Source organism: Cynoglossus semilaevis, chromosome 6 (genome assembly GCF_000523025.1).
Source record: "Cynoglossus semilaevis isolate Cse_v1.0 chromosome 6, Cse_v1.0, whole genome shotgun sequence".
NCBI lineage: Eukaryota > Metazoa > Chordata > Actinopteri > Pleuronectiformes > Cynoglossidae > Cynoglossus > Cynoglossus semilaevis.
In genome coordinates, this window is record NC_024312.1 from 9,236,868 (window position 1) to 9,251,971 (window position 15,104).

At 41.0% G+C, this 15,104-nt stretch overlaps 1 protein-coding gene across 1 annotated transcript in view; it reads right to left on the reverse strand.

Annotated features, from left to right (window-relative positions):
* The window catches only part of tmtc2b (transmembrane O-mannosyltransferase targeting cadherins 2b), an 83,050-nt gene that overhangs the window by 49,964 nt on the left and 17,982 nt on the right, over window positions 1-15,104 (reverse strand). Inside the window, exons 2-3 of the mRNA XM_025056059.1 lie at window positions 708-1,093; window positions 352-542 (exon numbers count right to left, since the gene is read on the reverse strand). Of these exons, the coding sequence (XP_024911827.1) occupies window positions 352-542; window positions 708-1,093 (577 nt within the window). The remainder of the gene's footprint in view (window positions 1-351; window positions 543-707; window positions 1,094-15,104) is intronic.

The window sequence follows — 15,104 nt, forward strand, 5'->3', positions numbered from 1 at the left end:
ATGTCACCTCACTGTGACTGCTTGTGAAACATGGGTGACATGCTTTATGTCACCTCACTGTGACTGCTGCAAAAGATAACAGTAAAGGATAAAAGAAAGAAAAGGAAGTAATGAGGTATATTAATCGTCAGTTTTCTTATTTTAGAAATCAAAACTTTTAGAAATCAAACTTAATGCATTAAAAATCTATTAAGTCTAAATTAAAAACAAATTAGATAAAAGCATCTCTCTGTTTTGATTGGTAAACACCAAAACCTAGCATCAACCAGTGTATTGTACATAAAATGCATTCATTGCATGGACTCAAAGACAAGAAAAATCAGAACAGCCCAAAGAAAAAGAAAAGTTTACCTTGTAAAGGAGCTCGATGACCTGCTGTAATTTCAGTCTGTGGAAAACGCAGATGTCATACAGCGCCGACACAGCCAGGACCGTGACCCCCAGCTCCTTCCACAGCATGCTGCACGCAGCGCAGCCCAGGCTGCAGATGAACCAGGCCGTGACCCGCCACGACCCAGTGTGTCCTCTCAGTCTACAGTGATGTATATAAGAGAGTAGAGACAGCAGAAAGAACAGAGCGGCCCCTTCATCTGCCCGGCCCACCACTCCTGCCACTGCCTCTGTGTGGATGGGGTGAGAAGCGCAAAGCCGGCCAGCCAGCAGGCTCCACCCGCCTCCTCCGACGCGTCCTCTCAGTCTACAGTGATGTATATAAGAGAGTAGAGACAGCAGAAAGAACAGAGCGGCCCCTTCATCTGCCCGGCCCACCACTCCTGCCACTGCCTCTGTGTGGATGGGGTGAGAAGCGAAAAGCAGGCCAGCCAGCAGGCTCCACAGGCCTCCTCCGAGCAGCAGACGTGCCAACGAGGTGAACAAGACGGTCACAGCCCCGTGGAAGGCTGCATTCACCAGGTGGTAACCCAAGGGCTCCAGGCCTCCCACAGCATAGTTGAGACGGAAGGAGAGGGTGCACAGAGGCCGAAAAGACTTGTGACTGCCGCTGTGCGTGAGCAACGTCCCCCAGAAGTCATCGTAGAAGATATTTGTCCACGGAGTCTCTGGGAGAAGGTCCTGATTGGTCTTGATTGCACGACTGTGAAAAAACAAATTAATTCAACGTTAGAAAATTGATAGCGAACCTACAAAAACACATCGTAACTGCCACAGGTTTAATGGAGGTGAGGGTAAAATGTTCTCAGACAGATGTTTTTAATAACACCCTGAAAATGTCTCTGAGTTCAATGACTAAGGGCTCTGTCCTGCCATGAACTGTGTTGCATTTAATTAAATTGGGGTTTCTTAACATTCAGAAATGTACAATTTTGAAATGAACACAAAAGTAACCACATTTAGATAAAAACCTGTAAAAAATAATTAAGGTTTTGCAACAGAACCAAGGTAGAAAATCATTTAGAAAGAACTTTATTTCAGGCCTTGACCTGGTATGAAAGCCTTGAATTCTACCATCAACACTGTTTTCTCCAATGACACATACCTGCAGAAGTGATTCAACTAAACTTGAATATAAGTGGAAAATTTACTTTAATATAAAATGTTTGTTTTTTTTTCAACTTGGAACTTGCACGGCTATTTCTGTTAAGCTGGGAAATGGTTTTATTTCATTCTTGCTAAGCTACGTGGAATCGGTGACGATGGTGCCGAAAAAAACCTAGATGGATTCAGACCCCACAACAGGACCACTAGGACAGAGGTGTTATAATTAAAGAAACGGAAAATGAGACATGATGTGCGACAGTGAGCCAGATGCAGTGCTGTGTTCTCTACAGCGGTCATAATTAACCCACATAATCAGTTTGTCATTAGTTAGTTTCTAATTAGAGAGTAGATCTAATTTTGGAGCCTGACTCTAAAAACGATGCTTTAAACATATCAGGAAAATACTGTAATGGATGAAATGTACAAAAAAACTATTAGAAAAGACTTGGACTAAAACAATTACCTTGAAACTAATAAAGTGCCTCCTCAGCTGTTCTGAAGCTTTTGAGCGTAACACTTTATTTTGGCAAAGGCTGTTGAACCACTGCCATCTCTCAACTCCACAAAACTCATAGGGACTTTGGTGTGGTGCAGCAGAAACTGTGGCCGTATTCAAATAATATACTGATCTCTCTCTCTCTTCCTCCCGGCCCCGTCTCTGAGGAGTGTGAATAGAACCAGAACATCTTCTGTGAAGGATCTGAGGAAGGTGGGGTGGGCAGTACCTGTCCTCGGGGAGTTAAACAGGGCACCAAAATAAACATCTGTGGGATTATAGAAATGCCTCAGATGTCGGCACGCAGATGATTAAGCTTGTACCACCCCAAGTGAGCAGAAACTCAAGGCCTCTGCCAGGCTGCCAGCTGGTATCCCACACCTCCTAAGATCCAGAGACGGCTGTTTATCTCCTGTGGTCCATTTGTCAAGTGGGATCCTGATTCCACTGCAAATTTATCATATGTTTAGTACATTGGTGCATACACTCTCAAAACTGTTTCGAAGATAAGTGTGGTGTTTTTCCATTGCATACCACAAGGGAGTCAGTGAGGTCAGATACATTATATATGGCTTTGAAACCACACTAGATTTTTTGGCAGCAAAGTACAGACAAAAGCCAATGCCAGTTAAAAGCCCACTGTGTTTATGGCCTTGGCTTCCGGAGTCGCAATACATGAGGTTCACTGCTCAGAATGGCTCTTCCTTATATGTTACACAAAACGACCCGAGTCTCAAATACAGCTTTTTTTTTTTTTTTACAGATTTTTCTCTTTAAACTCTCTGGATTTTACCGCTAAAGATAAAGTATGTATCGCTGCACTTGCTGTTAGTTCACTATGACCTCACCTCACCACAGCAGTACTGTAGTGATCAGCATTCCATTTTTTTTCAATGTCTTCATTACAATCAGACATCATTTCTCCCCAAGCCATGAGACCAGTTGGAAAGAAAGACTGAGCGTCTGTGGTTGGACCAGCCCGGTTCTCAGTAGAGCTGGCAGCCAGTCGGACCTCTTCCAGCTGAGAGCACATTCCACCCCTGACTGCCATCTTGTACCGCTGACTCCCAGAGGACTGTGGGTGAAAATGTCACTGCTAACAAGAGCAGCCCCGGTTTTCTTTTTCTATCTCCCATTACTGTTTCATGATTGTCTACTTCATGCTGCCAGCTTGAATTTCTCCACGGCTTCACCAAACCAAAACCACATCCCTGTGTTACAGTCTATTTCTCTGACATACTATGTATGGCAGTAACATGTAATGTAGTGGTATCTTTTATCAGGAAGACAGTATGTAATTATTTTGAGTATAAGGTTGTCTGCTGTATATAGCCTCATGGTTTTATTTTTTTAGATTTTGAATATTAATTTAATTTATACATTACCAGGACTGAGCCCCAAAAAGGCATTTCCTAATCTGAGTCAGTGCATCACTGTCTGTAATTTGTCAAATGTCTGCATCACAAAAAGTAAAAGCTCTAATCTTAGGGTGAGTTTTATTCAAAGAGAGACACATTGATTATTTTGCATTATCTCCTCAGCTACAAAATAATCACATGGTTAGTAACCTTCCCACCCCTGAAGGCGGTGGACGTGTACCGTTCCATTTTATATTCAGGTTAAAAATCACCTTTTCCAGTGATGACATGATGACAGGCTAGATTTAAAATTGAAAATTGATTGACCGTGGATGTCAGTCACACACATACATAGGAGATGAGAGTGATGTTTGAGAAGAGATTGAATGTCAAGGACAGGTCAACGGACACCTACTCTGACAACGACTCAATGAATATCATTAACGGTCCTCCAAAATCTGAAGGAAAAGCCAAAAGAATATGCAGTGTCTTTCTAAATCTGTTGATGACAAGGAAAGCAGAGAGGCCGACAGGGATGAACGACATTCATGTCAGAACGGTTCCGTCGAGAAAGACATCAGAAAATAAATCAAAGGAGCACAGCGAACATCTGAGTCTAATTTAAAGAGTTGGAAATGAAGCACAAGTCACTACAGACAAGAGTATACGAGATAATAATATTCACATTGATTCCACCGTGGGTGACAAAAGAACAAAGTGCTCGTTCAGGATATTGGAGCCAGACGAGAAAATCGTCTCTTTAAAATACCAGGCTTATAAAGATTTCCATTTGTTAGACGAGAGAAAGTCATCAAACATCCGCCAACTACATGTCATCGCCCAGCTTTAATATCTGAAAGAAACGCAGTGGTATTTATAGACTGCCCACAGGGACACTGGGGTAGCCCCCTCACTGTTTAAGGCACACTTTTGTCTCATGTTTCTTCCCATGGGTTTGTGTCAAATCATTAATAACTTCTAGCATTATTCCTCTTCCCACCATAGACAAAACATGTTTCTCTATTAATAAAATACAGACAGGGTTTCAGCCAAACACATCATACAGCTGAAAAAAAAAATCACATTTGAATAGTTTTTCAAAGAAAAACAACCTGTTATTAAATTACACTGAAAAAGATATTCAATGTGACAAACTCTGAACCAATCATTGATATGAATGCTAACGTGGCTGAAAGCACGAAAGTGAAAAAAATGCTTTTTCACTAAGGTGCAAAGCAATTACAAACAACAATCATTTGGATCTACCACCAGCTGCAAAAACACCAAATGTATAATATTTTCTGACTTGTGCAGGCAGAGACTGTAGTCAAGTAGGAAAAACACAGAAAATAAAAATCGTCTTCTCAGAAAGACTGCTGTCTGAACTCTCAGTCTACGTCCCTCGGGGTGACAGGTGGTTAACAAAATGCTCACAGGTCAAGGGGATATTCAAGTTTTCACAAAAACAAAAGTCAACGACAAGGAAATGGTTGCTGGGTAGCTCGGTGTCACCAGTTCAAGACGACTGAGGGAGCCATAAAATCCCTATTGTCAGTGATGAATGGCTGCTTTCTTCCATCTGACATATGTGATTAGGAAGTCTATGGTGAAGGCTTTCAATGAAAGACTCAGAGGGAGAGGGAGAGAATTTCCCCCTTTGTTAAATAAAGATTATTTAAGAGCTTAATTTTTCATGTGCATGATAATATATATTACAGCTGCCCCTTGTGTAAAGATAACAAATACTGCTTTTGTTTACACATACAAGATAAATGACCATAGCTAGGAAATAAGTGTTACTTAGTGGACAGTTCCTGCCTTCTCTTCATTATTATTAATAGAAGGTAGTTGAGTTAGGATGGATGAGATACTGTTAATAATGTTAAAGGTGTTAAAGGTCAGCTGCAGCTATTTCTGACCTTTAACACTTGAAAATGTGATTCATAGTTCTAGTAACTCCTGCACATGATTATTTCTAGGTATTTAAGACATAAAATAAGAAAATATTCTGAGAAAATGTTCTGTGAGAAAAGGTCGCATATGTTTTCGACGGTTGCCGTTCATTTCCTCGTCTTCTTCTATGACTAATTCAAGACGTGTGCAATTGTTTGCCCTAAACCTGGAAAGTTTGACAAGTGGATGAACTGAGTTAAGATGAACTGCCTTAGATTTTGCAGGACACAGTTCTGCTTGTTTGTTTATTTTCATGTGTGCTGAAACTGCACTAAAAAGAATCAGAATGTTGTGCCGAGTGTGACATGCAACACTGCACTGGATTCACTCAGCAACAGCGCCTGCTTTAACAGAATACGTCTTCCCCTTCCCCGGGAGGGCATTTGCATTGCTCTGCTTGCACAATAATACACACTCCATCCATTTCATGGCACAGTAAACAAGCAAACACTGGGACACTGAGACACCAAGTCTGAAGAAGGGCACGCACATCCAGCCCTGTGGTCTGTTTCAGATGGGTGAATCCCCGTGCCTGCTGCCTAGCATCAATGATCAGCCCTTTGTTCTGGCTGAGAGAGGCACAGTAAGACATGCGCTGAATACTGATGTCCAAAGCCACCAAGCCGGCCAGAAAAACCAACCAAGCAAACAGCGAGCCACACTTCTACCCTGGCAACCAAGCTGAGAACGAAGGAATCCAGGCAACCCAGCTTTGAAACCCATGATGTGAAGTTGCTGGGGGCACTTTTGAGACCCGTCCAATCCTTCACTGTCCGGGAGAAAAGCCTGAGGGCCACTGCTCAGTTTGATAAAGCTGCCTGAATGTCCTTCTCTGTCTCGCTTTTGCTTTGCCTGTGTTTTTGAACATTTACATATTTTCTTATCAAAATCCACAGTTTGACGCAGTACTGTAGAAAACCTCAGAATGTATTGCTGTTTCTATTCTAACTTTTATTTTAACTTCAAAAATCTCTTCAAAGAATAAACCAAAGACAAAGTCAACATGCACTAGGGGTTAAATAAATTAACTTAATGTCAAAGTCATACAGGAGTGACATTGTATAATGGTTATAGTGAGTTCCAGGTGTAAAAGCCAATTACAGGAGCTGAGAGTGGAGCAGAGTAATACAGAAGGCTGCACTGTGATTATTGCATCCCATAAATCTGTCAGCATGTGCAGGGCTGTGGCCAGACGGCAGAAAGCTGGTGGGTCTCCGTCTCTCTCTTTATATGTGTGCACATGAACATGCATGTGCAAAGTGCAACCACTCTTGAGGTTGTGATCTGTGATCCATCACTGGTGGAACAACACTGACCATTCAGCTCTGTACAGTTACAATGGTTTACACAATTAGGTTTCCATACGTCTTCACCAAGGCAACACCAGAACCTTTCTGTTTGAACCAAGTACAAAAAGGCCAGAGGAAACTATAAAATGTCTATTATAGGACAGTGGAATGGAATAACAATATAGATATTCATGGATTAGACTGTCAGAAGACGGCGACCTTCTTTTTAGTATGATTGCAACTCCGGCCATCTACCCCTCCATGAACTCTCTGTGGATGGGAAACTGAGATTACAGAGAGGCACGCAGAAAAGTTGGCTGTAGATGAAGAATCAAGAGATCACTGAAAGTTAAAAGTTGTCCTAAAGCTGTCATCAAATTTCATGGGAATCCTTCAATGTTGAGACGTAAAGATACAAAAATGGACCTGGAAACTGTGACTGTGTATAGCCAATGTCAAGGAGCTCCATTCAAAAACTCATTGAAACTTTCGGACCTGAACCCCAGTAGCAGGCCAACAAAAGCACCAAAATGACAAACCACACAAGTCCAGATAAATAACCGTAATGCTGGTGCGACTTAAAATAGTGCCAAGAGAAATGGTTTTCATTTGTCAAGTTAAAATATACAACATCAGATTTAATTAGAATTGTAACGGACATGTTAATTATTTTACTCGATTTGTGAAATGAATCACAATTAATCGTGATTAATCTACAGCTACCCTGTGAATAATCATATAACAATAAAAGATAATCAAATTAATTAATCACGCAGTTAGAAGTAATAAACTACATTGTAATTCATCAAAATAACAAAAAGTTGAATTAGTGTGATTGTAGTCTGTTTAGCCGTTTATCGACAGAAAGGTAATTTCGCCCTGCCAGACTTTAGTCATTACAGTCACAACCCCAGAGACACCGAGAACAAAGTCTCTGTTCTCCAGCTATGGTTCTACCTTCATGCTTCCCTTCAGCCTGACCCATGTCTAATGCTGCAGTAGTCACCCAAACTCAGCTTGGGTGAGGCCACTCCACAGCACTCCCCTTCACAACAGGAGGCCCTTTGTCATGCACTGACCCTTTTGGCCATGTGGTAATAAATTAGTTTGATTTGTTCGTCCTCTTGTGTTTTGGAGTGGCTCTTTCTAACACGGACAAGGAGAGCACTCCAGCTTCTTCCTTTTTCCTTCAGGGTTTCTAGTCCCAGTTCAGTTAAGTCTTCACCAGACGGTTGGGCCCAGTAGTGTTGGATGGAAAATGTCCAGAGCTCATAATTACGTGCAGTATTTAGCCTTCCTCCCAAACCTTTTTACTTGCATAGAGGGCTTTTGGAGGCCCAGAAACCATAAAGGATGAGTCTGAATCTCAGGACATCACTGCTGAGGCCCCCACTCACTGATGTTTATTGCATGGGAGCTTAAGTGCAGCGAGAGCTTTTGAGAATGCCACTGGAGCAGAAAGGAGAGGACATCTTTAGTGCCGACCGCCTCATATATTCAGCACTTAAAACAGCTGTGCCACATCCCAGTCATCCTGGAGGCCACGAGGCCCCTCTGTTTAAATATGAAGAAGCTGCCTGAGTGCAAGAAGAGACCCCGGGAGCTCATCCTCCTGCAGGCAGTACAATCAGTGACTGTATTTTTAGAAGCTCTGTGCAATCAATCAAGCATAAATATGAAAACAAAACAATAAGTTGAAGGCCGATGTCGTGCAAAAGGATGCATCCTGCTGGAAGGTCGATTATTAATTACTTTTTTTAACCAAAATCACCACATCACTAGCTGTTTACAAGGCAAACCCAGAACACACCATGCCAATGTCCTGTTCAGTATGAAACAGCAGGGGTCGTTTGATAAATTGGGACATATACACTTGAAAATCATTATTTAAATGAATGGCAGCACTGAGGCATGCAGCTTCTAGTCATCTCATTAGATTAGATTGAATGTCACAGGACCACTTAAAGATTGGAATAACCCTCAGATGGTCAGAAGTTCAGAGAAGAAATCGGATTAAGGTACAGCAACAATATGTTCTTCATTTTAGCTTCAAATGAGAAACGGAAAAGTGCGCTCAGGGTTGACGACAACAAGTGATACGAAATAAGCCGGACAGTAGTACCACAAACAGTGTTGACCTGTGCTGCTGAAAAAGGAAAAAAATGATGTTTTTTGGAAGATGTATCTGACTTCAAAAGGAAACCAAATATATCGAGCATTGTATTTCATTGCATGAGACTGAACAAGAACATAAATCTATAAACATGCCAGTAGAAAACCAAACTGATTTTCAGTATCCTCTCTCAAATTGTAAATAAAATATCTTAACATATAAGACAAATTAGAGTAATATACAATAGTTCAAAAAGGAATATATATATATATAAAATAGTTAAAAATATTAATATATAATACTTAAAGTCATTAAAGTCATGGGCACATTCCATACATTTATTTTATTTATTTCACACATTTTATTTTTTTTTTACTTTTTCTCCAATTGTTATAATAAATTGTATTAATATTTTTAATTAATCCAATTATGTATTAATTATTTCCTAATGGTGATATTGTGGGTTGGACAGGGCTTATAATGACAGTAACTTTATTGTCCTGTGTAAAAATAATTGTGCTTTTTTTTTCATTAAGATGAAAAAAATACGTATTAAAAAATATAAAAGACCAAATGCATCAAGGTGCAGAAGATTGAAAAAACACAAACAAATCAGTAGTTAAATTAAAAAAAGTCAAACATTTTACATTCTGTCCAATAGAGAGGGAGATTCTGTCGAACTGACAACTTAGCCAATTATATCCCACATATGAATTTTCTGAATAACAGAAAAGTTACACCAGCTTCACGCGACTTGCCTCTTTTTGTAGCCAACCATTTGCGCATGTGTTCGGAGTTGGAGAACGGGAAGGGAAGCTCACGCTCACAAGCTGAAGCAAACATGTAGTTAAGTTGAAAGTAATTCACAATGAGCCAAGGAAGAGCCAAGCTGGCAATATATATGCAACAGTAAGGTAAACTGTAGGGACACCAACACCAAGTTGTTTGAAATAATGGACCTAGATCAACTAAAATGATCATCATCATATAGCATGTTCTGCTCAGCTTAACTGAGTCGGTGTATTTCTTATTTCAATGTCCCTGCCATGTTAAACAACAAAGAGCTTCCCCATAAACTGAAACACGGGAAAATAAGAAGAAATAGAGACTCGTTCATGCAATGTTAGACACTTAACTGACATGAACACAAACAACATACTGTAGAGAAATGAATATACAATACAAGTGGACTTCACTAAAATTGCTCTTTTTAACCAATTAATTTCACATGCAATTCTGGAAATGTGAACAAGTAGCAAAAGATATCCCACAAAAACTCCTGTTCAACACAAAATACCATTTAAAGATTCTTGTCTTCTTTACTTAGGGACATTCAGTCAGATAGAAAGACATGAATTCATTGCATTTCTGAAATACTGGTTGGGCTCATATTGTAGATGGAGTGAACAAAGACGAAGGGGTGGAGGCTGAGGCATTGAGCCCCCTGATAGGAGCACAATGGAGACCAGTGGAGCCTTGGCTGAGTGAAAAGGCCTTGACAAAAGCCTGAGAAGAGAGTGCTTTCTGGGTCTGCCTCTTGTGGGACCCAGGGCCTGTGCCCACGCAACCAGACCCAGGTCTTGGTGAGCCACTGGAGCGCAACTATGTGTGGTCCATTATCACACCCAGAGAGCTGCAACCACCACGCCTCTCTCTATGGGAAGACGGATGCCATCTCTGTGATTGTCCCAAACCCTGGCAAAGAAAGCTTGAGAAACAAAAGCACCCGTCCCATTAGGAGAGGCTATTGAAAATAAAGGTCACAGGAACAAGTTTGCGTAGGGTTTACTCTGCTTCTGGATGGGACAATGGAGCTGACAGGTGCTGTGGGAAGACACACAAGAGGATAAAGCCAGCAGAGGTGATAGATAGGTTTGAGCGCAGAGGTTTGTGACAGGCATACAGACAGGGGAGGCCTTTGAAAGGAGACAACAGCTTCCCAAAAAAGCATTACAAGTATTTATGTTCCACATTTTGAGCTGGCTTGTTTACTGATCGAACAAACAATGGAACCCAGTGTGGTAAACATGGGGATGTCAAACTGGTAAGTCATCATGAACAGAACGGTTGATTATTTGTGTTTATCCATGTATAATGATGCCAGGCACACAACAGTCCTCAAAGTCAATGAATAAAACATGGTGATATTTGTAGCTCGATGCACCAGAGCAGAGACAACACATGAACACAGCAGTGACTCATCCTTCCTTTTATGTATCTGTCTTTGTCCAGAATCACTGCAAATGTCACAGCCCAGGAAATAGAAAATCCCATGGCCTTCAACTGAAGAAACAAAGAAAAACAATCTTTTCAAACGCATATACGTACATACATCAGCTGCTCTTTACAACGTTTACAGGTCAGCAGCAAAATACGGGGCAGGGATCAGGAAGAGACCTCTAAAAGGAAACGTTCCTCTGAGGAATTAGGGTCAGCATCGGAGCAGAGCTGCCAACCTCGCCAGGATTAAAGATCAAGGAAAGATGGAAAAGAGGAAAGGACGTTTGCGTCATTCTCTGTCTTCTCTTACCCCAGTGTCAGAGATCGGGTCTCTTACGCAAAAAGCTTTAGACTGGGTTACCCACAGCTAACAGTGAACGGGGTGGGGGTGGCGGAGGACTTGGAAGCTGCTAGAACTGTCCGCAAGTCCAGCTGGTCATGGATCTAAAACGGCATTACATATGTGTCATAGACGCACTTTTCAAACTGCACTCAGCAGCTTACAGCCAATGATAAATTCTTCCATTGGTCTGGATGTGTTGAGTGAGAAGTTTATGGTTCCATTTCCATGCAGAGGGCAATACTAGAAATTATATGGTTAAATAAACAAAACCCATTCCTCTAGGTGAAAATTGTTTGAAATGGTGCTATAAATGTGACAGCAGTAAAAACTGATTTATATTATATCCAAGGGACTCTCATGGTACCGTTGATGTGATAAAAAAATAATGAGCACCAAAATCAACAAGTCACCAGAGCGACGTTTATATCTCACACACGGCTGATCCAGAAGTCTAATAAATGAGACATCAAGTGAAGAACATTTTAAAAGATCTGTGACAGTTTGCTGTTGAAATAATAGAAAAACTTTGATTTATTTTTAATGGCTGGATTTATTAAATGGTTTGGGGATTGTTCCTGTTATTCCATCCCAGGAGAGGATCATATTTACACCAGTAAATGTGGATTTCATGAGTTTCTCACAGTGTGTTTATCTAAAGTCTCCTTGACTGATGATTGCATGACAAACTAAATCTGGTCAGATAATTTAACACACTTCTACAGTATGTACCTAGTATTCATGTTGCATTTTATAGTTATGACCGGCAGCCGTTTGTGGCATGTATAACTGAAGGATTTAAGGTTCTAATTCGATGCTTCGCAAATCTTTTGGTGTTCAGCAAACACCAGAGACCACACCTCTTGGTCGCCATCTCCCATAAATGTATTAAGTGTGTTAGTGATAAAATCCACCTACAAGTTCGCTCGGGAACTAGTTGGTGAGTGCAGTGGGCGAATACATGAAAGACAGCTTTTTACATTTGCTGTTTGTACGCTGTACATTGGGTTATGCTACATTTACCTACTTCCGTCTGTGTTATTTTTGTTTTGGAAACTGCCCTTTATTATGGCTCTCAGGCATAAGCCAGACTCTACCAATGTTTTTGTGTCCTAGATTTGATTGTTAGCACTGTTGTAGTGTTGGTGACAGGTACTTATCAACAGCACGTGAGTTCCAACTTATGGCAAAAATTGTGTTATGTCACATCACAGGAACAGACCCCTGCCATAGGTCGAGGACCGCCTGAGTTAGAGTTCTATTCAAAGGCTGTGTAATCGTTTAAAGCCTAAAACAAAACTTAACAAGAGAGGCAAGAGGCAGTCAGCAGGCATTGTGCAACACTGCTCTGGGTGTGACCACCCATACTCAGCATCTGGGACCAACACTGCAAATGAGTCAACGTCTCCCCTGCTCCGTGCATCACACAAAAAGGGCACATATTCGTCCTGTGATGCAGAAACAACGCGTTCCCCTAAAAGATAAATAGAAACCACCGAGGATATCACACACTAGCTTTCATCATCAAATGTTGGAGGAAACGATCGTTTTTACAAGACTCACAGACACCACAGAGACTCGTTTCTGAATGAGAATGACTAGGAACAACGATGTTTTTACTGACAATGAGCTTCTTTCTGTATCTGTGTTCACTCACACCAGCCTGCCAACATCTACCGTTCATTTCTTTATGGGGTGTTTGAATTCAAGTGGGATAAGTCATATCACACCTTCAAGACAGAACATTAAAGAAGGAGAGCAGAGCCAGTGATGCAGAAACACTCCCCACATGATGCGTCAGTCCAAGGACAGGGTGAGGAGTTTATCCTGGTTTAGCTCCTTTTACTCACCATCAATCCACCAGCTGATACTGACGTGACATTCACATATAAATTCATTGAAATTAAACATACGCAACGTACGCAGCGAGCAAGGCCAGAATACCACTCCCAGCTGTCAACAGACTGTAACTTTAAACAAACTGTCATTTCTGGTATGTACTACTGAATATAAGCAGCTGAGAAGCCACATGTACTGGGATATTTTTCACACAGCAGAGTGCATGGCTATATACTGTATAATACACAGCCCTCAGGCGTATACAGAATACTAATAAATCAAGATCAAAAACATCCTAAGTGCTGCTTGTGAGTGTTTCCTACACACCGGGGAGTAATTTGTTATTGCAGGTGGCCCCTTACAGGACCACCGTTCCTTCTCATGTATCCAAAGCACAAAAAAAAAAAAAAAACCCAAGTATTTCTGTCAGGAAACTAAAGTATTTCTGCCTTCACTCTGCACATAAAGTACCAGGTTCCTAATTATAACATGAGAAAATGTGTTTTTGTCTTGGATGATGCCAGAATGCCACTAGTCTGGTAAACAATGTGAATAACATAATTCAGACTTTGACTAGTCCATTTCTCTCATAATCCCTTTGTTGCCTGGAGGAAGGAAATTGTAGGTCAGACAGAGTAGGGTGGGGGTGTTCTGTCTGTGTCCATCTATAACATGCATAAGGGAGGGGGAGGAAAGCCAGAGAGGATTCACCATCTAGACCAGACCCACGTGATAGTCTCCTACAGCAGACAGAGCAGACACAAACAGTGAAACAGTGAAGGCAGTCTGTTTCATCAGATTGTAGTCAAGTTGGTTGACAAATTGAGGAGAATAGTGTGTGTGTGCATGTGTGTGTCTGTGTGTTTGTAAAAAGGTTCTGAAGGGGGGGAGGTGCATTCTAACACATCAGTTAATGAGCTCACTCTAAAACAAAAGAGGCCCTGGGCCTCAGTGCCACCACTTTCACTGTGTTTGGCACGCCGTGCGTGGTCCAGCAGCGGCAGGATTAAATGCAGCTGTGAAAATGAATTTTAAAAAATGGACAGGACAGCAGAGTATAATGCAGCAGAAAAACTGCACAAAAATAAGAGATATTTTATTAGATATTTTACTTATTATAGTCAGGCTTCTATATGTGAAAACTAGGGCTGTTGAAAGCAACAAATTGGTAGTGTTGATTAATCTGATTAAAAATTTATTTTAACAGAATTTTTCTTTATAAGACTCCTCTATGAATGTAACATATAAGAAAATTAACTGTTCAACTATTCCTGTGGTTTTTTGTTGATTCCCTTCTTTTGAAGACACATTTATACAAACAAATACTAGTAAAAAAAAAAGTCAGGCTGGATTCCTGGTTACATATTTTAAGGACTCAGATGCTCATCACACGGGTCACACAAGGCAGTAAACAAGTGATTAGGACTTTCGCACAATGTGCAAACAGTTAAGTCTTTTATTGCTCTTTTATTTTTTCCGTCGAGCTGTGTTAAAGTCACAAAGGTTTGCAGAAGCAAACGTGGTTTGTTCTCAGTAGAACGCAGGGTTTCAGTTCTTAACAACTATGGATCAGTTAATCAAAAGAGCCATTATAATAATAATTTTACAAAAATACGAGCATCCAAAACAGAATGGAAAAAGTAATTGCATTTACAAACACCCTGATTCTTTCTGCTTTCAGAGAGCTGCTGGACCACCTGTTAGACACCAAGCTTGTTAGGCTGGAGAATGGGAAACTGCTGTGGCGCTTTTCCATTAATTAGCCAGACTCATCCTGGAGGAATCCGCCAATAAACTGCATTCTCACTTGGAAATCACTCAGACGAGCCCATAAAAAGTGCACGCTCACTAATACCCAGCACCATGTGCACCAACACACACACACACACACACACACATACACATTTGGCTCTTTTTTTTCTTTTTCCCTCGAACTCAATGGAGAGGGAACCGCAAATCCTAAAAGAACAAATATGTCCATTAGCTCATCGGACAGTAG